General features: G+C 36.1%; 2 protein-coding genes and 1 long non-coding RNA gene across 5 annotated transcripts; 1 reads left to right on the top strand and 2 right to left on the bottom strand.

Annotated features, from left to right (window-relative positions):
• Window positions 1-2707: 2707 nt before the first annotated feature.
• LOC119484876 (ecto-ADP-ribosyltransferase 5-like) lies at window positions 2708-3259 on the bottom strand (the record flags this gene model as incomplete). The annotated part of the gene is made up of 1 exon (XM_037764046.1): window positions 2708-3259. A coding segment is annotated over one exon (552 nt), but the record flags the coding sequence as incomplete, so codon positions are not given.
• Window positions 3260-5803: 2544 nt separating this feature from the next.
• On the bottom strand, window positions 5804-7143 carry LOC119484650. The gene is made up of 2 exons (XR_005206060.1): window positions 6556-7143; window positions 5804-6152 (listed from the first exon to the last, which is right to left on the bottom strand). It is a non-coding gene; the product is annotated as an uncharacterized LOC119484650 (long non-coding RNA).
• Window positions 7144-14236: 7093 nt separating this feature from the next.
• Window positions 14237-21636, top strand: LOC119484628 (SUN domain-containing protein 5-like). Of its 3 annotated transcripts, XR_005206054.1 has the most exons (12): window positions 14237-14367; window positions 15175-15268; window positions 15430-15532; window positions 15650-15803; window positions 15939-16033; window positions 16166-16289; window positions 16404-16522; window positions 16662-16832; window positions 16927-17016; window positions 17201-17384; window positions 17426-17517; window positions 21326-21636. XR_005206054.1 is itself a non-coding variant. In XM_037763598.1 (10 exons), exons 1-10 carry the CDS (start codon window positions 14343-14345, stop codon window positions 17306-17308), a joined length of 1068 nt encoding a protein of 355 aa, XP_037619526.1. In that variant the 5' UTR covers window positions 14237-14342; the 3' UTR covers window positions 17309-17407. The 3 variants fall into 3 exon arrangements, 2 of the variants coding, with proteins under 2 accessions (XP_037619526.1, XP_037619525.1); XM_037763598.1 differs by lacking the exons at window positions 17426-17517; window positions 21326-21636 and having other exon boundaries at window positions 16419-16522; window positions 17201-17407; XM_037763597.1 differs by lacking the exons at window positions 17426-17517; window positions 21326-21636 and having other exon boundaries at window positions 17201-17407.
• The last annotated feature ends 1883 nt before the right edge of the window (window positions 21637-23519 follow it).

Raw genomic sequence — 23519 nt, 5'->3', positions numbered from 1 at the left:
TGATCATGTAACAATTCCAACATATAATTTAACATTTACAAATTGAATAACAAACAACATAAATGCCAGATTCAGGTGATATGAAATAAAAAATAAACTTGAAAAACTTAACCTTGATGAATTTTGATTCCAACCATCAGAGTATGTAACACATTTAAACAGGTCATTTTAAAACTCACAGTATTCGGACAACCATGAAAAGTTTCTGTATCTCAATCTGTGGAGTGAAACTATGGAACAGTTTCATTGTGGAGCTAAAGCAATGTCCAAACTTAAACCAGTTTAAAATAAGGTATAAAGACATGATGTTCACAAGGTACAGGGATGAAGTGGGGGTTTGACAATCACAAGGTGTTTACAGGGGTTACTGTTTATTTATCTATTACTGTTTGTTTATTTATTTATTGGTTACTTAATATTTATTCTGTATTAGTCTATCTTCCTATTTTTTCTGTAAAGAATAATGCAAATTTAAAATTCAAAATCAAATTTAGAATAATGTATTCATGGTCAGATGCTGTGTATTGTATATATATATATATATATTTATATATATACATATATATATACGTATGTATACATATATGTATATGTGTATGTGGTGTGCAGTGTGCGCATGTAGTGCAATATGCAATGTATACATATATATATATATATATATATATATATATGTGTGTGTGTGTATGTGTATTGCATGTTGTATTGCATGTGCATATTGTATATTATAAATTGTATATTATCAATAATAATATGCGCATATACGAAAAGATAACTAGTCAATATGATTAAGTTAAATATATAAGTAAGTAATTGGTATTGTGATTAAGTTATATTATAAGTAATGAATTGGTATTCTGGACTGATAACAAATTTATAGTTTGATAAGGATAATTATATCAGTAATTAATTCATATTTCTGTATGACAGAGATAAAAGGTAATTATAGTAGACAAATTTAAGAACATTTAATTAGAGTATATGTATGGCTCAATAAGGAAGCTGGTTAATTATTAATGAATGAGTTATGGAGAAGGGGTGGGATTAAATAAGTTTGTACTTCTTCTTACTCCTTTTCGAATATATAAATCAAGGCATCAAGTGTTTGACAATTTGCTTTTCTTTTGCTTTTCATTGTATGTAAATACTACTTCTTTCTGGTTGTCCACTTGTTGGTATGATCGTTCTCTTTTTCTTTATTTTTTTTGTATTCTACATGTTCTAAATACATTTTTAAATGAAATGAAAAGAAGCTGTGTAATTTGAGGTACCAAACTGTGAGAACAGTCTTGAACTACTGCACCATTTGTGTTTGAGTGAAAAATACAAGGATGGTGCAGATAAATAAACACATAAATAATCAAAACAGCGACTGCTCTGTTTAATACAAATCTGTAAAGTGAGGGTATTAATTTGGCTGCTTGGTGAAAACGAGGCTGACACTGAAGAAAGATCCACGACTATGAAGCTGGACCGGCCCGCCTCCATGCTGCTGCCTGCACATGCTCGACCTGCATTTCCACCAGATCCGTGATGGAGGGTGTCTCAATGCAGGAGAAGCAGTCGCCAGGAGATTCAGCAGTGGCATCGCCTATTTCTTGCTTAAAGTGTTGTCAGAAGTAGATTTGTTTAAGAAGTTTATATAAGTTGCCTCCAGCTTTCTGTGTGCAGAACCTCCCATTAAACACATGGTGGCAGCAGCACTCCACTGACAGGAGTCAGTCAGCCGGGCCTACATGTTACTGCAATATTAGTATTAATGTAACTAAGCACATTTACTCAAGTACAGTACAATTTTGAGGTACTTGTACTTTACTTGAGTGTTTTCATTTTCTGCTACTTTATACTTCTACTCCACTACATCTCAGAGGGAAAGGTTGTAGGTAGTTTTTACTGCACTACATTTATTGGACAGCTTTAGTTACTTTGCAGATTTATATTGTGTATTAATAATCTGAATCAACTAATACATTATGATATACAGTATATATACATACATATATATATATACATATACATATACATATACATATACATATATATACAGTACATAACCAGCTGCAATATTAATGTGATGTTTACAGTACTGCATCAAGACATGTACCATTCAGCATAATAATAATAAAAGGTACTTTTAGATACTTTAAGTACAGTATTTTTACACTGTGGTATTACTACCTTTTCTTAACGATTTTGGTAACATTTCATTTTATAGGTCCGCAAATTTCATAGTAATTAGCTGATAATTAGCAAGTAACCTATTTGAAATTTCTTTGGAATTACTGCCAAATTACTCAATTTATCAAAAATGACTTTATTATAAACATGATTTAATAATTGTATGCTAAAATAGCATATAATGGTTAAAATAGGGCCCTTAGGCTTGAGGAGCGTCTGCTCTTCATCGGAGGTGGAAAACTAATAGAAGACACATCTGATCAGGCACAAATCTCACCATTGTGTGACTTATTGAAAAAGAAGAAGTCCATATTCAAAGAAGTTATTTTCTAATTATCATATATTTATCAGCAGACATGGAAATAAAGCATATGAATTAACTTTGTATTCTTTTGAGCCGGCTCGTTCGCGTCCGACACATCACTAATTTCATGACAACTGGGCTACGTCCATCTGCTGAGGAAGATGATGTCATACAATCTAAAGCTCCAGAACAGCTACTAAATGGTCGTTGTGGTGCGACTGTTTTGCTTCAAAGGTCAGACAGCAGGAAGTGGAGGGCGTGGAATTGAAACGATGTCTTGTAGGAAGCCTTCCCCCTACGGACTGCTCGGTTTAGGTCGTCGTATGACCCCGCTGTGTAGGCACAGAGAGCCCTGAAGTGATTCCAGGACAGCGGGTCATACATGTCCTTATTCTTCATGGCTTTGAGGGCACACAGCTTTGTGTATGTGGAGTGCAGACCTTCCCTGGTGCTCCTGGGGAGGTAGTGGCGTTTCACATTGATCAGCATCTTCTGGGAGCAGCCGTAATACATGTCATCGACGGAGTCCAGAGACAAGCTGAGAGGGATTCTGATGAGCCTGGACAGACCTGACGGGACCTGTACTGCTGCCTTCAGCGAGGCGTTTGTGGTTTTCTGCACGGCAGCCTGAACGGAGGTATTCTGAACATTTACAGGCTCTTCAGATGCTGAAGATGGGTCCACTGTAGCCTCCTGTGGAGAGGATGTCTCAACATCGACCTTTTGGACATCAGAGTGTTTCAACAGGGCCTTTATGGTGTCATGTTCAGGCAACTGTTGAAAAAACAGAACATGTAGTTTTATTTAGATAATGCATTTTACAAAATAACATTAAATTAAATTTTAACGAGGAATAACTGTCATGGCCATTTTTCAAAGGGGTCTCTTGACCTCTGACCTCCAGATATATGAATGTAAATAGGTTATATGGGTACCTACGAGTCTCCCCTTTACAGACATGCCCACTCTATGATAATCACATGCAGTTTTATTGCATGCAGTATAAATGGGTCATTTCCTTCTATTCTAAAATGGTGTATTTGAATATTTCTGCATGGGGTCCCTAAACAGTCTTGAATTACATAAAATGGGTATCACAGTAAAGCTGAGACTCTTGTGGATCCAATGAGTTCAACTGTATTCATGTGTGATGATGTTAGTCCCCATAGTAGCAATTTCATTGTAGTGGGACCATTTATTGAAACCTGACCGCACTGTATGAAATGACCTGTGGTGACCTCTAGGATAATCACAGCCTCATGAATTGTTACAGCCACAAACTACAGACCTAGAACATTCAGAGGATGGATGACTTGCATAGGTAGATTGACAATAAGGGGGTTTCTGAGCAGTTTACACAACAGACGTGCTCGCCGTCCTATCGCCGAAAAATTCAGTTCTTGCAGAAATCTCCAAATGTCAAACGTTTTTGATCCAAAATCACAGCATGGCTTTTTCTGTGGTGTTCCTCAAGGTCTTGGTGTCTTAATGTGGTATTTTGGAGGAATTATTGATATTTTTTATTAATTCTCCAGTGTTAAAAAATGGTTAAATTTAGCACCAAAATAAATATTAAATGGTATCAACCCAAAATTTGCTGCAACAATTTATGAGTCATAATAGAGCATGAGAACAGAATCATATACTTCGATCATAATGTTATAAACCCTTACACACTTTTACAATTCATTTTAATTCATTCAGTCATTCATTTTTATTTCCGATTTATGACTATAAGAACTTGATCAACTTAATCAAATTCAATTAGGTCAATTTTAGACTTCATCGTCATCAATCATTTTGAATGCGTAAGACATTTTACTAATAATTAGAATACAAAAGTATTTTTTACAGAGTGGTGAAATATTGTAAAATCAGTGGATATTAGTGGCATGTTACTGTATGCATTAATTATCTTACCGTCTTTGCATTCAGAGGTCTTATCCTCACACAGAGGCAGCAAAGGACGATAAACATCAACATACTCTTCTTCATCATGATTGAAGATACCTAAAAAGAAAGCAGGCATTTATTATTCCTGCCTATTAATTCAATCCAAACTTTATTGCAGACTCAAGGTACAGATAAAAAACAAGACATTACATATAAAACATTACATTACAAGATGCACAATAAAAAGTCATGATTAAAATAGATTAGAAATATAAATACATTAATGCCACATATAAAGAACTATACCAATGCCTCCACCGCTGTGATTGGTACCGTGTAGTGTTAAATCTTATGTTTGACAACCGCAAGATTATTTCAATCTCAGAGTCATTTAACCGGCATATAAATTTGTACATGAGATTTCTTAAGACAGTTTTTAAAGTATTTATGCCTGCAGACATAGAACATTTCACTTGCACTGCAACATCTCGGTCTTTTGAGTAATATTCTCACTGCATCATTATATGCAACTTGAAGTCTCTGTAAGCTCACTTTTTTATAGTTTGACCACAAATGGGCTGTAGACAGTACAGTGGTGTACAATATGCTCTGAACAGAGACATCTTCACTCTATCTTGAACACATACTAAACTTCTGTGAGAGAATGTTTGCTTGTGCATACATCTATAGCGGCATTGCCTATAAATATCATCATCTGTCATGTCTTCAGTAATGAAATGTCCAAGATATTTTACCTTATTACAGACACAAAGATTGTTAACAGACAATTTGAAGTCTGGAAATTATAGACATTTTGAGTGTGCTGTACTGGCATATGTATTGGATATCATGCACACCATACACAGAACATACATTGAGGAACTATTAACTTTAAGTGAATAGAAATGCATCACATTCAGATTATAAATCCATTAGCACCAGAGACATTTTATAATAATACAATTATAACTAAAAATCACTTACTTTCACTTTCTCCAAAAAAAATGAAACCAACATTTTTTATTTTTTTTATTTGAATGATTTCATAAATTGCAACTTTTTGTCCAAATGAAAAGAATACCATAAAATTTACCCCAACTGTTCTCTACATCTTGCAAAGTTAAAAAATAAAAGTGTTTTATTGTGTGTTTATGTGTTGTCATAGCCCGGCTCCTAGGCCATGACAAATACGGGAAAGGACGTAGTGATTGATTGTAAATTAAAGATATTTATTACAAATAAATTAAGGATATACAGAAATAACTACAAATGTGGAGTGTGTCAGTCAGTAACATCAGTAATGTAGATGTGGATGTGTGAGCATGATGAAGTGTGATGTGTTGTGAGTGGAAACTAAAGAAAAGCCAAACAAAGGCAGCCCGGCAGGTTCTGACAGGGATGAGTCCAGGTGAAGGAAAAAAGGGCAGAGCAGCACTTGATTGGGGCTTTTATACTCAGGACGCGCCAGCATCAGGTGCTCTGCATCAGGCATCCTCTCCCGTGATACCTTCAAGGACACAGGGAAAGAATGAATGGCCAAATCCACACTGGCATCTCAGTAGTGAGGCAGGGGCCGTCACACCCCCCACCCCCTTAAAGTCGGTGTCCCAAGGGAACACCGGCATACTTTAAACCCATCCTACCAGAACAAATACCACTACTCAAAAGGACTAACTAACAAACAAAAGGCAAACAAAAACAAATAACAGAAATAATATACGACCTTAGCACTGAATATTCTTCCCGCAGCTTTCTACCCCATCATCAGCAACCCCGGTACCTGAGAAGCAATTTAAGAAGGTGGCACAGAAAGAACAGGTGTATGAAACAGTACAACAGGACAATATATCATTCTAGCCAGTCACACTAGTGACTAATCAATACAGAGGGGCGCGTGATAGCGCATCAGCAATAATGTTGTCTGTTCCTTTAATATGTCTAATCTCAAGGTTGTAGGCCTGAAGAAATAAGGACCACCTTGTCAGCCTCTGGTTTGGGCATCTAAGAGAATGCAGAAACGTCAGAGGATTGTGGTCTGTATGAACCAAAGTTGGCCCTCCCGCTCCTACATACACGTTGAAATGCTGTAATGCCCAAATGAGAGACAAAGCCTCCTTCTCAATAACAGAATAATTTCCCTGGTAGCTGTTAAACTTCTTTGAGAAGAAACTAACTGGCCTCACCACCCCCTGGTGGTCTCCCTGGAGCAAGACGGCACCTGCTCCCACCTGGCTGGCATCTACTTGGAGCATGAACGCTCGATCAAAACAAGGAGCAGCTAGAACAGGAGAAGAGCATAACATCATTTTTATGTTATCAAAAGCAGTCTGACATCCAGACGACCAATCAAATTTCGCCTTGGTTTTAAGCAGTTCAGTGAGGGAAACGCAATGGTGGAGAAGTCTTTACAAAAACTCCTGTAGTAACCCACTAAACCCAAAAACCTTTGGAGTTCCTTCTTTGTTGTGGGTTTTGGATATCCAGCTATTGCCATAACCTTGGCCTGGACTGGCGCTACACTACCATTTCCCACCACACGACCGAGGTATGTCACTGTAGCTCTTGCAAAGTCAGATTTGGCCAAATTAATGGTGAGCTGTGCTTCGGCCAAACGGTCAAACAACGCACGGATGCGCTGAAGATGTGAGTGCCAGGTATCACTGTATATGACCAAATCATCAAGATACACAGCACAGCCTTTTAACCCAGACACGACACGGTTCATCAAACGCTGAAATGTTGCGGGGGCATTCTTCAATCCAAATGGCATCACCTTGTAGGAATACAGGCCAGACGGTGTGATAAATGAAGATATTTCTTGCGCCCGCTTGGACAAAGGTACTTGCCAATAACCTTTAAGCAAATCGAATTTGCTAACAAACTTGGCGGACCCCACCTGATCAATGCAATCATCCATACGTGGCAGAGGAAATGAGTCAGATTTTGTCACAAAATTCACTTTCCTCATATCTGTACAGAATCTAGGTGTTCCATCCTGTTTGGGCACCAAAATGCACGGTGAAGCCCAACTAGATGACGATGGTACAGCAATATTATTCTGAAGCATGTACTCAACCTCAGCATCCAAATTGTCCAAATTACAAAGTGATTCTGAGTTTTTTCAACCTTCCATACAGCAGACTATCGTCAGGTTCTGGCACTCCGTCTCCCTCATGCACCGAACCCTCCGAAGTCACAGTAAGAGCTGGATGAACACCATCTTTCACCTCCTGAGCTAGGTCTGTGTCAATTTCACGCCTATAGTATGGTTTCAGGAGATTCACATGGCAAAGACGTTTGGTTTTCTTCCGCTCTGGTGTTGCTATGATATAATTCAAGTCAGACCTTTTCTCTGTGACGGTGTATGGACCTGTGTACTTAGCCTGAAATGGTGAACCAATAATAGGCATAAGTGACAAAACCTGGTCTCCTGGATTGAACTCACGTCGCTCTGTACGACGGTCATACAGCTTCTTCATCTTACCTTGAGACACGCACAACTTTTCCTGTGCCATACTACCAGCAACAAACAAACGATGTCTAAATCCATTGACATAGTCAACTAGGCTCCTTGGCGGCTCAGTGTCAACACAGCCATCTTTCAACACTGACAAGGGCCCACGCACAGAATGTCCAAAGACCAACTCATTAGGGCTGAAGCCTGTACTTTCCTGTACAGCCTCCCTTGCAGCCAACATCAGCCATGGAAGCCCCTCCTCCCAGTCTCTATCTAGCTCCGTACAATATGCACGTAGAAGAGACTTAAGAGTCTGGTGGAACCTTTCCAAGGCCCCCTGGCTTTGCGCATGATAGGCCGATGATTGGTTCTGTTTAATGCGCAACATCTTCAACACTTGCCCAAATAAATGAGACGAAAAATTTGACCCTTGGTCACTCTGGATCACCTTAGGGATACCAAATATAGATATGAACTGTGATAAGGCCTTAACCACAGCCTTGGTCGTAATCGACCTCAAAGGATAGGCAGCTGGATACCTGGTGGTCTGACACATTACCGTGAGCAGATATTTACAACCGGACTTGGAACACAGCAACGGACCCACACAGTCCACAATGAGATGTGTAAAGGGTTCACTCAAAGCTGGGATAGGCTGCAGTGGTGCAGGCTTGATCCTCTGATTAGGTTTTCCAGTTAACTGGCACACATGGCAGGTTTTAATGTATGCGGCCACATCCCTTTTGACCCGTGGCCAAAAGTAATGTTTCAGGATGTTCAAGTATGTTTTCCGGACACCAAAATGTCCACACTCGTCATGTGCCACTTTCAAAACAAGGGAACGAAACTTAGTTGGCACCACCATCTGGAAAACATCATTTTTCACACCATCCTCATCAACAGGAACCCATTTTCTGAACAACAACTCATTACATAAGAAGTATCCATTTGCAGCACTATTTATCTCAGAGCCAGGCAAAACACATTCAAATATGTCTTTCAAAGAAGAATCGCTACGTTGCTCCTTTAACCCTCCTGTTGTCTTCGGGTCAAATTGACACATTTTCAAACTTCATAAATATGGATGTCTTTCAACTAATTTTTCAGATCTTTTTTTTCAGACTTTTTTCAGATCTTTTTTTTCAGATCTTTTTTTCAGACTTTTTTTTCAGACTTTTTCTGTCCGAAATTTTTCAAATCTTTTTTTTCAGACTTTTTTTAGATCTTTTTTTTTAGACTTTTTTTGTCCGAAATTTTTCAAATCTTTTTTTTCGGACATTTTTCAGACTTTTTTTTCAGTCTTTTTTTTCAGACTTTTTTTTCAGACTTTTTCTGTCTGAAATTTTTCAAATCTTTTTTTTCAGACTTTTTTTAGATCTTTTTTTTCAGACTTTTTCTGTCCGAAATTTTTCAAATCTTTCTTTTCAGACTTTTTTTAGACTTTTTTTGTCCGAAATTTTTCAAATCTTTTTTTTCGGACATTTTTCAGACTTTTTTTTCAGATAATTTTTTTCAGACTTTCTGTCCGAAATTTTTCAAATCTTTTTTTTCAGACTTTTTTTAGATCTTTTTTTTTAGACTTTTTGTCCGAAATTTTTCAAATCGTTTTTTTTCGGACATTTTTCAGATCTTTTTTTTCAGACTTTTATTTCAGATCTTTTTTTTCAGACTTTTATTTTCAGAAATTTTTCAGATATTTTTTTTCGGACATCTTTTTCAGACATTTTTCAGACTTTTTTTTTTCAGAGTTTTTTCAGATCTATTTTTCAGACTTTTTTTTCGGACATTTTTCAGGTATTTTTTTTTTTACTTTTTTTTCAGACTTTTATTTTCAGAAATTTTTCAGAATTTTTTTTCGGACGTCTTTTTCAGACATTTTTTTTTTTAGACATTTTTCAGATCTTTTTTTTTTACTTTTTTTTCAGACTTTTATTTTCAGAAATTTTTCAGATATTTTTTTTCACAATTTTTTTTCGGACATCTTTTTCAAACATTTTTCAGATATTTTTTTTCAGAATTATTTCTTTCAGACTTTTTTCAGATCTATTTTTCAGACTTTTTTTTCAGTCTTTTTTTTCAGACTTTTTTTTCAGACTTTTTCTGTCTGAAATTTTTCAAATCTTTTTTTTCAGACTTTTTTTAGATCTTTTTTTTCAGACTTTTTCTGTCCGAAATTTTTCAAATCTTTTTTTTCAGACTTTTTTTAGACTTTTTTTGTCCGAAATTTTTCAAATCTTTTTTTTCGGACATTTTTCAGACTTTTTTTCAGACTTTTTTTTCAGACTTTTTTTTCAGATCTTTTTTTTCAGACTTTCTGTCTGAAATTTTTCAAATCTTTTTTTTCAGACTTTTTTTAGATCTTTTTTTTTAGACTTTTTGTCCGAAATTTTTCAAATCGTTTTTTTTCGGACATTTTTCAGATCTTTTTTTTCAGATCTTTTTTTTCAGACTTTTATTTCGGACATTTTTCAGATATTTTTTTTTTTACTTTTTTTTCAGACTTTTATTTTCAGAAATTTTTCAGATCTTTTTTTTCAGAATTTTTTGTCGGACATCTTTTTCAGACATTTTTCAGATATTTTTTTTTCAGATCTATTTTTCAGACTTTTCTTTGGGACATTTTTTCAGACTTTTTTCAGATCTTTATTCAGACTTTTATTTTCAGAAATTTTTCAGAAATTTTTTTCGGACCTCTTTTTCAGACATTTTTCAGATATTTTTTTTCAGAATTTTTTTTTTCCAGACTTTTTTTTCAGATCTTTTTTTTTTTTACTTTTTTTACAGATATTTTTTTTCAGACTTTTATTTTCAGAAATTTTTCAGATCTTTTTTTTCAGAATTTTTTTTTTCAGACTTTTCAGATCTATTTTCCAGACTTTTTTTGGGACATTTTTTCAGACTTTTTTTTCGGACTTTTTTCAGATCTTTTTTTAGATCTTTTTTTTCAGACTTTTTCTGTCCGAAATTTTTCAAATCTTTTTTTTCAGACTTTTTTTAGACTTTTTTTGTCCGAAATTTTTCAAATCTTTTTTTTCGGACATTTTTCAGACTTTTTTTCAGACTTTTTTTTCAGACTTTTTTTTCAGATCTTTTTTTTCAGACTTTCTGTCTGAAATTTTTCAAATCTTTTTTTTCAGACTTTTTTTAGATCTTTTTTTTTAGACTTTTTGTCCGAAATTTTTCAAATCGTTTTTTTCGGACATTTTTCAGATCTTTTTTTTCAGATCTTTTTTTTCAGACTTTTATTTCGGACATTTTTCAGATATTTTTTTTTTTACTTTTTTTTCAGACTTTTATTTTCAGAAATTTTTCAGATCTTTTTTTTCAGAATTTTTTGTCGGACATCTTTTTCAGACATTTTTCAGATATTTTTTTTCAGATCTATTTTTCAGACTTTTCTTTGGGACATTTTTTCAGACTTTTTTCAGATCTTTATTCAGACTTTTATTTTCAGAAATTTTTCAGAAATTTTTTTCGGACCTCTTTTTCAGACATTTTTCAGATATTTTTTTTCAGAATTTTTTTTTTCCAGACTTTTTTTTCAGATCTTTTTTTTTTTTACTTTTTTTACAGATATTTTTTTTCAGACTTTTATTTTCAGAAATTTTTCAGATCTTTTTTTTCAGAATTTTTTTTTTCAGACTTTTCAGATCTATTTTCCAGACTTTTTTTGGGACATTTTTTCAGACTTTTTTTTCGGACTTTTTTCAGATCTTTTTTTTAGACTTTTTTTTCAGACTTTTTCTGTCCGAAATTTTTCAAATCTTTTTTTTCAGACTTTTTTTAGACTTTTTTTGTCCGAAATTTTTCGAATTTTTTTTTTCGGACATTTTTCAGATTTTTTTTTTTTACTTTTTTTTCAGATCTTTTTTTTCAGACTTTTATTTTCAGAAATTTTTTAGAATTTTTTTTTTCAGACTTTTTTCAGATCTATTTTCCAGACTTTTTTTTGGGACATTTTTTCAGACTTTTTTTTGGGACATTTTTTCAGACTTTTTTTTCGGACATTTTTCAGATCTTTTTTTCAGACTTTTCTTTGGGACATTTTTTCAGACTTTTTTTTCAGACTTTTATTTTCAGAAATTTTTCAGATATTTTTTTTCGGACATCTTTTTCAGACATTTTTCAGACTTTTTTTTTTCAGACTTTTTTCAGATCTATTTTTCAGACTTTTTTTTCGGACATTTTTCAGGTATTTTTTTTTTTACTTTTTTTTCAGACTTTTATTTTCAGAAATTTTTCAGAATTTTTTTTCGGACGTCTTTTTCAGACATTTTTTTTTTTAGACATTTTTCAGATCTTTTTTTTTGACTTTTTTTTCAGACTTTTATTTTCAGAAATTTTTCAGATCTTTTTTTTCAGAAATTTTTTTCGGACATCTTTTTCAGAATTTTTTTTTTCAGACTTTTTTCAGATCTATTTTTCAGACTTTTTTTTGGGACATTTTTTTCGGACATTTTTTCAGACTTTTTTTAGATCTTTTTTTTCAGACTTTTATTTTCAGAAATTTTTCAGAATTTTTTTTTGGACATCTTTTTCAGACATTTTTCAGACTTTTATTTTGAGAAATTTTTCAGATCTTTTTTTTCAGAATTTTTTTTCGGACATCTTTTTCAGACATTTTTCTGATATTTTTTTTCAGAATTATTTCTTTCAGACTTTTTTTTCAGATCTATTTTTCAGACTTTTTTTAGATCTTTTTTTCAGACTTTTATTTTCAGAAATTTTTCAGAATTTTTTTTCGGACATCTTTTTCAGACATTTTTCAGATATTTTTTTTCAGACTTTTATTTTGAGAAATTTTTCAGATATTTTTTTCAGACTTTTTTTTCGGACATTTTTCAGATATTTTTTTTTTTTACTTTTTTTTCATATCTTTTTTTTCAGATATTTTTTTTTCAGAAATTTTTCAGATCTTTTTTTTCAGAATTTTTTTTCGGACATCTTTTTCAGACATTTTTCAGATATTTTTTTTCAGACTTTTATTTTGAGAAATTTTTCAGATCTTTTTTTTCCGAATTTTTTTTCGGACATCTTTTTTAGGTAAATCAGCTACCCAGTAGGAACACTTAAATAGCCCTCATTTAAATTACTATGTACTAAAAGTTTAAATAAATCCTGTCCAACTGGGGGTTTGTTAACTTTATCTCAAATCTAGCGTAATGTGCTTTAAGGTGAGCTAACTTGGCTTGCCATAGTCTGCAAATTTCAGAAAACAGCATAAAAAGCAATTAAATACGTTATCTATGACCGGTATAATTTTACTAGGCAACTGTAAATATTGGGGTAATTTGGCAGTAATTCCAAAGAAATGTACTTGCTAATTATCACCTAATTACCATGAAATGTGCAGACCTGTAAAATAAAGTGTTACCAAAGTGTTTATAATACAGATAATCTGTTTCCATTAAAGTTTTTGCATTTTCTGTCTTTGTTTGGCGAAATTCAGGTTTTTCTTTTTTCTTTTTCTTTTAAATGAGCAAAGTGAAACTGTCCTTAAAGCAGGCAGAAGGAAACATACTGACTGATGTGAGGCATATTTTATTAGGGACCCATTTAAGGCCTCACTGTCCAGCTAAATGTGCTATCGATGTCGTCCATCTTGTCTTCATCAGTTCAGCCACCTGCTGCATGACTGCCCTCGTATACTAGCTACAACACCTATATATCTACCTATATACAAAGCAGATAGATATAGATAAGATATTTTATATTTTATTCTCCCAGTAATGTTCAACCATCAGTCTTGGAGGATAAAAAAGGTGCTGAATAACATCCTCCTCTGCTTTTATTTCCTTTATGTTAAAAGGTTACAGTAAAACCTCGTATCAACCCCAAAAGAAAGAATAATAAATGCAAAAGACAGAGCACTGGTTAAACATTTCAAGAACTTTTAAATATATTTTTGTTTCACAAGAACACTCAATTTTAAGGGAAAAATTTGCATTTGTGTTTCTTTCAGTTTGTAGATAAATGGATCTGATATGTCCGTATGGGTTTTACACTCCCAAAGGATTCAATGTCATTTTTTTGTGTCATTGTGTTAACAAAAAAACTAGTCTTTTTTATTTGAATGATTTCATAAATTGCAACTTTTTGTCCAAATGAAAACAATACCATAAAATTTACCCCAACTGTTCTCTACATCTTGCAAAGTTAAAAATAAAAGTGTTTTATTGTGTGTTTATGTGTATAAAAGACTTTTTGGCCGTTTTATGCCTTCATCATAGTGTTATTATTATTATTATTATTATTATTATTATTATTATTATTCATCTTAGTGACAGTGATGGTTGCCATAGCTACCGGGGCGCCCCTGCACGCTGCTGTGTGCGCGTGTGTTCTATGTTCTACGATGTCATTCTAGAATTCTATGACGCATCACTGCCATTGTGGAATTCAGTAAGATTAGGACTCACCTTATTCTTCACTTGTTTTCTCAGAGCAAAATATCTTGCAAAACCGCCAAGAGACCAAAACTCAACGCTGAACATCCACTTCTTCATTGACACAATGTTATCAAACAGGCAAAGTGAAGGTAAAGAATTGTTTCTATCACAGATCTGTGAAACACACACTCAGTAAGCAGAGCAGCAATACCTCTGTATGGTTTCTGTTGGAACATATTCATATGTAACGTGATTAATCCTACCTTTGAGAGATTAATATTCAGACTGTGTGAGAGAGATGTTTCTAATCATTTTTGTCCAATGCAGTTTGACAAAATGTTAGAAACACTTTTCGAGAAAATTTAATCCAGTCATGGACATGAATTCCCTTTTGCACATTTCCTAATATAACTGCAAAGTTTCTAATCATGCAAAAAAACAACAACAATATGTTCAACTTGATGTTAGGTCAAATAGTTTTCTTTAATGACTTTCATGCACAGGTGGTAGTTCCTGTAAGCCTCTATTCAACTGGGTTAGGCAGTAATGGAACACTGATTGAATTTATACTTATTCAAAAACTGACATTGAGAAAAGTAATAAAAGAGGATAAATATAATTATTTATATTATAAATATTAAAGAAAAAGTTACTTGTATGACTGTGGAAAATAAACAGCAGTCTATATTCACAAAAAGAAGAGAAAATGGTTAAAAGGCTCATCCAACACAAACTACAACCTCAAAAATGGCTTTAGTTGAATCCACACATCTCTGACATAGAGTGTTTTTTTTTTTGGTTTCTGTGTGTCTGACACTCAAAAACACAAAACTATTGACATGCACTGAGTTGCTTCTTACAGTAGAAGTGTTGTAGTTAGAAAAGTCAAAGTGTATGACATAACTTGTGTCAGTGAGTGACTGACCACCTCCTCTGCTCTCTTGTTTTGTTTACAGTCACGGTACGTAGAAGCGTTCGACTGACCAACGCAGGATATTACAACCATCTAGGAAAACCAGTCATTTCCTACAAGGAGACGGCTACGTACAAGTAAGCTGACGTGTGTGTGTGTGTGTGTGTGTGTCACAGTCATGCTTGTATACAGTATGTTCTGTAGCATACACAGGCTATGTGTTTAACAGTCATAAGTTCTTCATTATACATCTTCAAAGCTCTCACTCTTTCTCATTTTCATTATACAATACTTTCAGAAAAAGGAGGTTTTCTCCAGACGGTCTGAGAAAGTCCATCGCCAAGAAAATCAGCATGGCCAGCGGGATCATAGGGGCCAATTGGGCCATAGGGGCCAACGGGGCAAGTGGGGCCAACAGGGACAGCGGGGTCAACAGGGACAGCGGGGACAGCGGGGCCAACAGGGACAGCGGGGCTAGCGGGGCCAACAGGGACAGCGGGGCCAGCTGGGGCAACGAGGCCAGCGGGGCCAACAGGGACAGCTGGGCCAGCGGGGCCAACAGGGACAGCAGGACCAAAGAGGCCAGCGGGGACAACAAGGACAGCGGGGGCAACGGGGCCTGCTGGAACGGCATTATTCGCTGGCTGTTCTTCATGCTGCTCATGTGTCTTGGTAAGCGATCTCTCCTTCTACAAACAATCATATCTTGTTCATCAGCTTGTGTGTTTTATACTGTAGAGTGTCTGTCTTTTGAATTAAACATCACTGACCTGTTTCTCCAATACTTTGTTTCTCTCCATCCATCAGGAATTGTATACTTCACCCTGGCTCTATCCATGAACAGCAACTCTCTTGACTCAGGACCCTCAGCGTCACTTTTCCCATCAACCAAGCAGGATAAGGTATGACCTTCTTTTTATTCTTAATGTGCACCTATAAAACACAATCACAGCCCAAATATGTTCTCACCTACATGTTGAAACACACAATGATGTCAACATCCACCATTCAAATTAATCTCCTGTCACTTACAGGCCTTGAGCACATATGAATGGATGGGGGAGCGGATGAGAATGCTGCAGGACGAGGTGCTGAGGTTAAAGTGGGTCAAGGAGCCACCAGGGGACATTATGCCCAACGTTGCCCTGGAGTCGCAAGGTGAGACATCTAAATCACCCTCATCATTTTTATCTGTCAGATTGTAATTCACACATGTGATTTTTAGTTTTGAGATCCCTTTTTCACTTTCTTTGTGTGTGTTTTTGTGTGCAGGGGCCCTTGTTTTAGCTCGATTGTCCTCGGAAACATACCAATGCACCGGACCAACCTGTTTTCTTTCATCCCTGATATCTCTTTGGAGACAACCTGTAGACCCAAGTATTGTGACTCAGGTAGGAACTAGGAACTACACACACAAAACACATGGCTATGCGGTTTGGCAATATCATCTAATGATTTGGATTGTTTTACTGTCTATTTTGTTATACCTCATACCATCTAAACTTTTTTTTATACTCTTTCATTCTTCAGGGAGGACCAATCGTGGATGGACGCTGCTGGCCATTTGATGGTGAGCGTGGACATTTAGTCATAGCCCTGTCCCACCCAGTGACCATCAGCCATGTGACACTGGGTCACATTTCAAAGACCGTGTCGCTAACTGGCAGCATCTCGAGCAGCCCAAAGATGTTTGCTGTCTATGTAAGTCACAAATTTAAAATTGTTACACTGCAGACGTCACATACACGGAGAACAACAAGGTGCTCAACTGGATCTCTATCTTTCTCTCTTGCAGGGCATGAAGACTAAAGAGGATGAAGGTACCCTACTAGGAACCTTTCTTTATGATCAGGACGGAGAGTCATTGCAGACTTTCAAACTGTCTGTGAGTATTACATCGTGCAACGAAACACATGCACATGCATTTTTTAAATTTCACCCACAAGCTAATATATCATAAGAATTACAGTTTGTCTGTCCTCATTGTAGGCTACTCATTATATCCCTTATTTCCCATCCTCTCGGTTTGTGCTCAACTAACTCTCTCTGTTCATTTCTCTATCTCTCAGGATCAGGAAGCAGGTGTCTTCAGCCATGTGAAGCTGCAAGTCGAGAGCAACTGGGGAAATCCTGGCTACACTTGCGTGTACAATTTCAGGGTCTATGGGACCATATAGAAGACGGTGTTTGCTCCTATATGGGATATGGTGTACTGTGAGTGTTCACCATACGAACCTGCTGGTTAGAGGTGTGGTGTACTGTGAGTGTTCACCATACGAACCTGCTGGTTAGAGGTGTGGTGTACTGTGAGTGTTCACCATACGAACCTGCTGGGGAGAGGTGTGGTGTACTGTGAGTGTTCACCATACGAACCTGCTGGGGAGAGGTGTGGTGTACTGTGAGTGTTCACCATACGAACCTGCTGGGGAGAGGTGTGGTGTACTGTGAGTGTTCACAAGAAGATAGTTTGGTCATTCTATAAAAGTGTAACATTATTTAAGAACAGGATCAAAGTAACAGTAGAAGATAAATAGGCTAAATAAATACACAAATAAATACATACATAGATATTTTTGTTTTGTTCTTTTCATTAACACATGAATGTCTTTTATCCAAAAAGTGTGTGATAAATTACAGGGAGGGTCTCTATAGATGTTATACAACAGGGAGGGTCTCTATAGATGTTATACAACAGGGAGGGTCTCTATAGATGTTATACAACAGGGAGGGTCTCTACAGATGTTATACAGAACTCTCACATAATTGACACTTTTCTCTCTCACACTCTTACTATGGGCTGTTTCTTTATGTCGGCAGGTGAGAAGCACTATGTGGCTACTCCTTTCAACACACCTGACACTTCCACCTGATCCCTTCACTCCACTAGGAAGGCTGTAGCCGAGTAGTTCTACATCATGATAATGCTGATTTTTCAACAAGCGATTATGACATTAATGCCAGCTAGACAGAATAAAGCTCTGTCTGTCATGACAATAGTACTGGACTGAAGGCCACTTCATCACTCCAGATACTGTAGATTTAACAGATACCTGCTGTTTTCAGACGGCTGTAAAGAGTCACCCGAGTAAAGGAAAGGCTTTCAGTACAGTTCTATTGTCATGACAGACAGAGCTTTATTCTGTCTAGCTAGCATTAATGCCATAACCACTGGTTGAAAAATCTGCATTATCATGATGTCGAACAAATTAAGTAAAATTACATATTATACCAAATAGGCTAGAAATGATTGAAAAGCATCATAAACCACCAAACAGAATACAGAAAGTTAGTGATTTCAGTTTTTTAGTGAACTCAGGCTGATTAATCATCATATTACACTATGATGTCTGAAGGTTGGCAAACATGCTGATCAACCATACTTATCTATCATTGACCATGTTTATTGACTTGACTTTTCATCTATAAATGCGTCAAAATTGAAAATTTGACTGAAAAGAAAATCCTTGGGGATTGAGGAGTGGTGACCTCTGACCCCTACGGTGGGTAATGTCACAGAAGGCCTACTCATAAAATGCACTGACTTCACTGATACCGAATCTCCCTCCAAACTAAATTGTAAAGCTGACGGCCCTTCAATATGATCTGATCAATACAATACAATCAAACTTTATTGTTCACCAGGCTGGAAATTTGTCTTCGGCTCACAAAACACAGAAAACAACAGACATTAAAAACCAGACAGCAGTTAGTAAAAAACAAAGACAGGTTATGTTACACATTAAAACAGTTCATGTCAGTGTCTGTGGCTCAGATCTGCTCAGTCACTGTGTTGAGTTTAGAATATTGATGGCATTTGGGATGAAAGACTTTTTAAACACATGTTTAGTTGCCAGAGGGGCTCTACAGCTCCTCCCGACTGGCTGCAGAGAGGATGGGAGCTATCTGCCAGGATACTCCTCGCCTTCTTCCTCGTCCTTTCTGTAAAAAGTTGAGTCAAGGGCTTTTGGGGTTTACCAACTATTTTGCCTGCCATTGACACAATCCTAGACAGTTTATTCTTCTATCTACAGTGCAGGTGACCGTACCAGGCAGGAAGGTTAAAGGTTAAAACCCTCTCAACAATAGTTTTGTACACTAATTCTAAAATCTGCCGGCTGACACCGAGGCCACTGAGTTTCCTTAGAAGATAAAGGTCTCTGTGAGCATCTCTTGAAAATATACTCTGTATTTACAGAGAAGCTCACCTGGGTGTCCAGGACTGTACCGAGGTATTTAAAGTGTCCCACAGTTTCAACATGTTGGCCATCAAGTGAAACTAGCTCTGTGATCAAATGTTGTTTTGTGCAGCACATGATTAATTCTTTCTTCTCAGCCACATTGATTTCTAGCTGGCTAGTGTGACACCGTGTCTGAAGGGCTGTAGTGTGGGCCAGATAGGCAGCTTCACCTAGTGGGCCTGTTTCCTGTAAAAGGTCAACTAAGGCCATGTCATCCGCATACTTAAACAGTCTAAAATGTTTCTCATTGATCATAAATTCATTAGTAAAAAGAGAGAATAGCACAGGGGAAAGAACACAGCCTTGTGGGCAGCACGTCTGACATGTTCTCTCTGATCCACACAACTAACCCTGTGTTGATGTTGAGATCAATGAGCCTTTTCAGGAGAATATGCGTCTTCATTGAGTTAAAAGCTGAGCTAAAATCCGCGAATAAAGCTCTGGCATAACCTTTAGGATGCATAAGGTGTTTTGTGACTGTGTTAAGCAGAGTCAGCACAGCGTCGTCTGGGCCTCTGTTGCTCTTATTTAAGCGAACTGGAGCAGATCTAGCACTGTGCTGGTCAGGTGGTTGGCAAGAACTCGTTCCATGGTTTTACACAATATGGAGGTTATTGCGATAGGCCAAAGATCATTTGGCTTACTTACGTCGGCTTTTTTAGCACAGGCCTAATTATTGTGAATTTCCATGATTTTGATGAAGTGGCCTTCAGTCCAGTACTATTGTCATGACAGACAGAGCTTTATTCTGTCTAGCTGGCATTAATGTCATAATCGCTTGTTGAAAAATCAGCATTATCATGATGTAGAACTACTCGGCTACAGCCTTCCTAGTGGAGTGAAGGGATCAGGTGGAAGTGTCAGGTGTGTTGAAAGGAGTAGCCACATAGTGCTTCTCACCTGCCGACATAAAGAAACAGCCCATAGTGAGACTGTGAGAGAGAAAAGTGTCAATTATGTGAGAGTTCTGTATAACATCTGTAGAGACCCTCCCTGTTGTATAACATCTGTAGAGACCCTCCCTGTTGTATAACATCTGTAGAGACCCTCCCTGTTGTATAACATCTATAGAGACCCTCCCTGTAATTTATCACACACTTTTTGGATAAAAGATATTCATGTGTTAATGAAAAGAACAAAACAAAAATATCTATGTATGTATTTATTTGTGTATTTATTTAGCCTATTTATCTTCTACTGTTACTTTGATCCTGTTCTTAAATAATGTTACACTTTTATAGAATGACCAAACTATCTTCTTGGCTTTTATTTTGACATGTTTGCCTTCACTTCCTGGTCACGTGACTGCCGTTCTCCGCTCTTCGATTCAAAACAGAAAATAACAGAAAGAAACTTGAAGAAACTAAATCGGATCGTTTTTTTAATTTGGTTTTTTCGTTTTTCGTTTGGAAACAAAAAACAAACAGAGCACCACGTGATTCCGTTTTTCGTTTGTGGTTTAAAACGAAAAAACGAAAAACCCACGTGACTTCCGTTCTTCAATTCAAAACAAATAATGAGAAAAGGAATTCGCAAAAACAAACAAACGGCCCGGTTTGGGTTCGTTTTTCATTTTTTGATTCAGAAACGAAAAACGGGAAAACGGCCGTTTCCTGGTTTTTGGTTTAAAACGAAAAAATAAAAAAACGTTTTTTCCTTTCTGAATTCCAAAGGAAAAACGGAATATCCGATGATACCCAGACCCGTACGCACCTGCTGGTTAGAGGTGTGGTGTGCTGTGAGTGTTCACCATACGCACCTGCTGGTTAGAGGTGTGGTGTACTGTGAGTGTTCACCATACGCACCTGCTGGTTAGAGGTGTGGTGTGCTGTGAGTGTTCACCATACGCACCTGCTGGTTAGAGGTGTGGTGTGCTGTGAGTGTTCACCATACGCACCTGCTGGTTAGAGGTGTGGTGTACTGTGAGTGTTCACCATACGAACCTGCTGGTTAGAGGTGTGGTGTACTGTGAGAGTTCACCATACGCACCTGCTGGTTAGAGGTGTGGTGTGCTGTGAGTGTTCACCATACGCACCTGCTGGTTAGAGGTGTGGTGTGCTGTGAGAGTTCACCATACTTCCATAGTTTGAGGGCTGCACGGTGGCAGAGTGATCAGCACTGTAGCCGCACAGAGGAAGGACTGGTGATCGGTCTCTGTCTGTGTAGAGTATTCTCTCCGTGCATGCATGGGTTTTACCAGGTACTCTGGTTTCCTCCCATACACAAATAATAATAATGATTATTGTTCAATAAAAATCAAAAAAATATTTCTGCTTGTTTTATCATCTATTTGAAACCCACAAGTGCAGTGAACTTGATACAAGTATAAAATAACATACAAATATCATTCTTCCATCTTACAAAAGCACATTATTGATCATGTAACAATTCCAACATATAATTTAACATTTACAAATTGAATAACAAACAACATAAATGCCAGATTCAGGTGATATGAAATAAAAAATAAACTTGAAAAACTTAACCTTGATGAATTTTGATTCCAACCATCAGAGTATGTAACACATTTAAACAGGTCATTTTAAAACTCACAGTATTCGGACAACCATGAAAAGTTTCTGTATCTCAATCTGTGGAGTGAAACTATGGAACAGTTTCATTGTGGAGCTAAAGCAATGTCCAAACTTAAACCAGTTTAAAATAAGGTATAAAGACATGATGTTCACAAGGTACAGGGATGAAGTGGGGGTTTGACAATCACAAGGTGTTTACAGGGGTTACTGTTTATTTATCTATTACTGTTTGTTTATTTATTTATTGGTTACTTAATATTTATTCTGTATTAGTCTATCTTCCTATTTTTTCTGTAAAGAATAATGCAAATTTAAAATTCAAAATCAAATTTAGAATAATGTATTCATGGTCAGATGCTGTGTATTGTATATATATATATATATATATATATATATATATATATACGTATGTATACATATATGTATATGTGTATGTGGTGTGCAGTGTGCGCATGTAGTGCAATATGCAATGTATACATATATATATATATATATATATATATATATATGTGTGTGTGTGTATGTGTATTGCATGTTGTATTGCATGTGCATATTGTATATTATAAATTGTATATTATCAATAATAATATGCGCATATACGAAAAGATAACTAGTCAATATGATTAAGTTAAATATATAAGTAAGTAATTGGTATTGTGATTAAGTTATATTATAAGTAATGAATTGGTATTCTGGATTGATAACAAATTTATAGTTTGATAAGGATAATTATATCAGTAATTAATTCATATTTCTGTATGACAGAGATAAAAGGTAATTATAGTAGACAAATTTAAGAACATTTAATTAGAGTATATGTATGGCTCAATAAGGAAGCTGGTTAATTATTAATGAATGAGTTATGGAGAAGGGGTGGGATTAAATAAGTTTGTACTTCTTCTTACTCCTTTTCGAATATATAAATCAAGGCATCAAGTGTTTGACAATTTGCTTTTCTTTTGCTTTTCATTGTATGTAAATACTACTTCTTTCTGGTTGTCCACTTGTTGGTATGATCGTTCTCTTTTTCTTTATTTTTTTTGTATTCTACATGTTCTAAATACATTTTTAAATGAAATGAAAAGAAGCTGTGTAATTTGAGGTACCAAACTGTGAGAACAGTCTTGAACTACTGCACCATTTGTGTTTGAGTGAAAAATACAAGGATGGTGCAGATAAATAAACACATAAATAATCAAAACAGCGACTGCTCTGTTTAATACAAATCTGTAAAGTGAGGGTATTAATTTGGCTGCTTGGTGAAAACGAGGCTGACACTGAAGAAAGATCCACGACTATGAAGCTGGACCGGCCCGCCTCCATGCTGCTGCCTGCACATGCTCGACCTGCATTTCCACCAGATCCGTGATGGAGGGTGTCTCAATGCAGGAGAAGCAGTCGCCAGGAGATTCAGCAGTGGCATCGCCTATTTCTTGCTTAAAGTGTTGTCAGAAGTAGATTTGTTTAAGAAGTTTATATAAGTTGCCTCCAGCTTTCTGTGTGCAGAACCTCCCATTAAACACATGGTGGCAGCAGCACTCCACTGACAGGAGTCAGTCAGCCGGGCCTACATGTTACTGCAATATTAGTATTAATGTAACTAAGCACATTTACTC

This window comes from Sebastes umbrosus, chromosome 3 (genome assembly GCF_015220745.1).
Source record: "Sebastes umbrosus isolate fSebUmb1 chromosome 3, fSebUmb1.pri, whole genome shotgun sequence".
In the NCBI taxonomy this organism is placed as follows: Eukaryota; Metazoa; Chordata; class Actinopteri; order Perciformes; family Sebastidae; genus Sebastes; species Sebastes umbrosus.
This window is presented reverse-complemented; position numbering and strand designations above follow the sequence as displayed.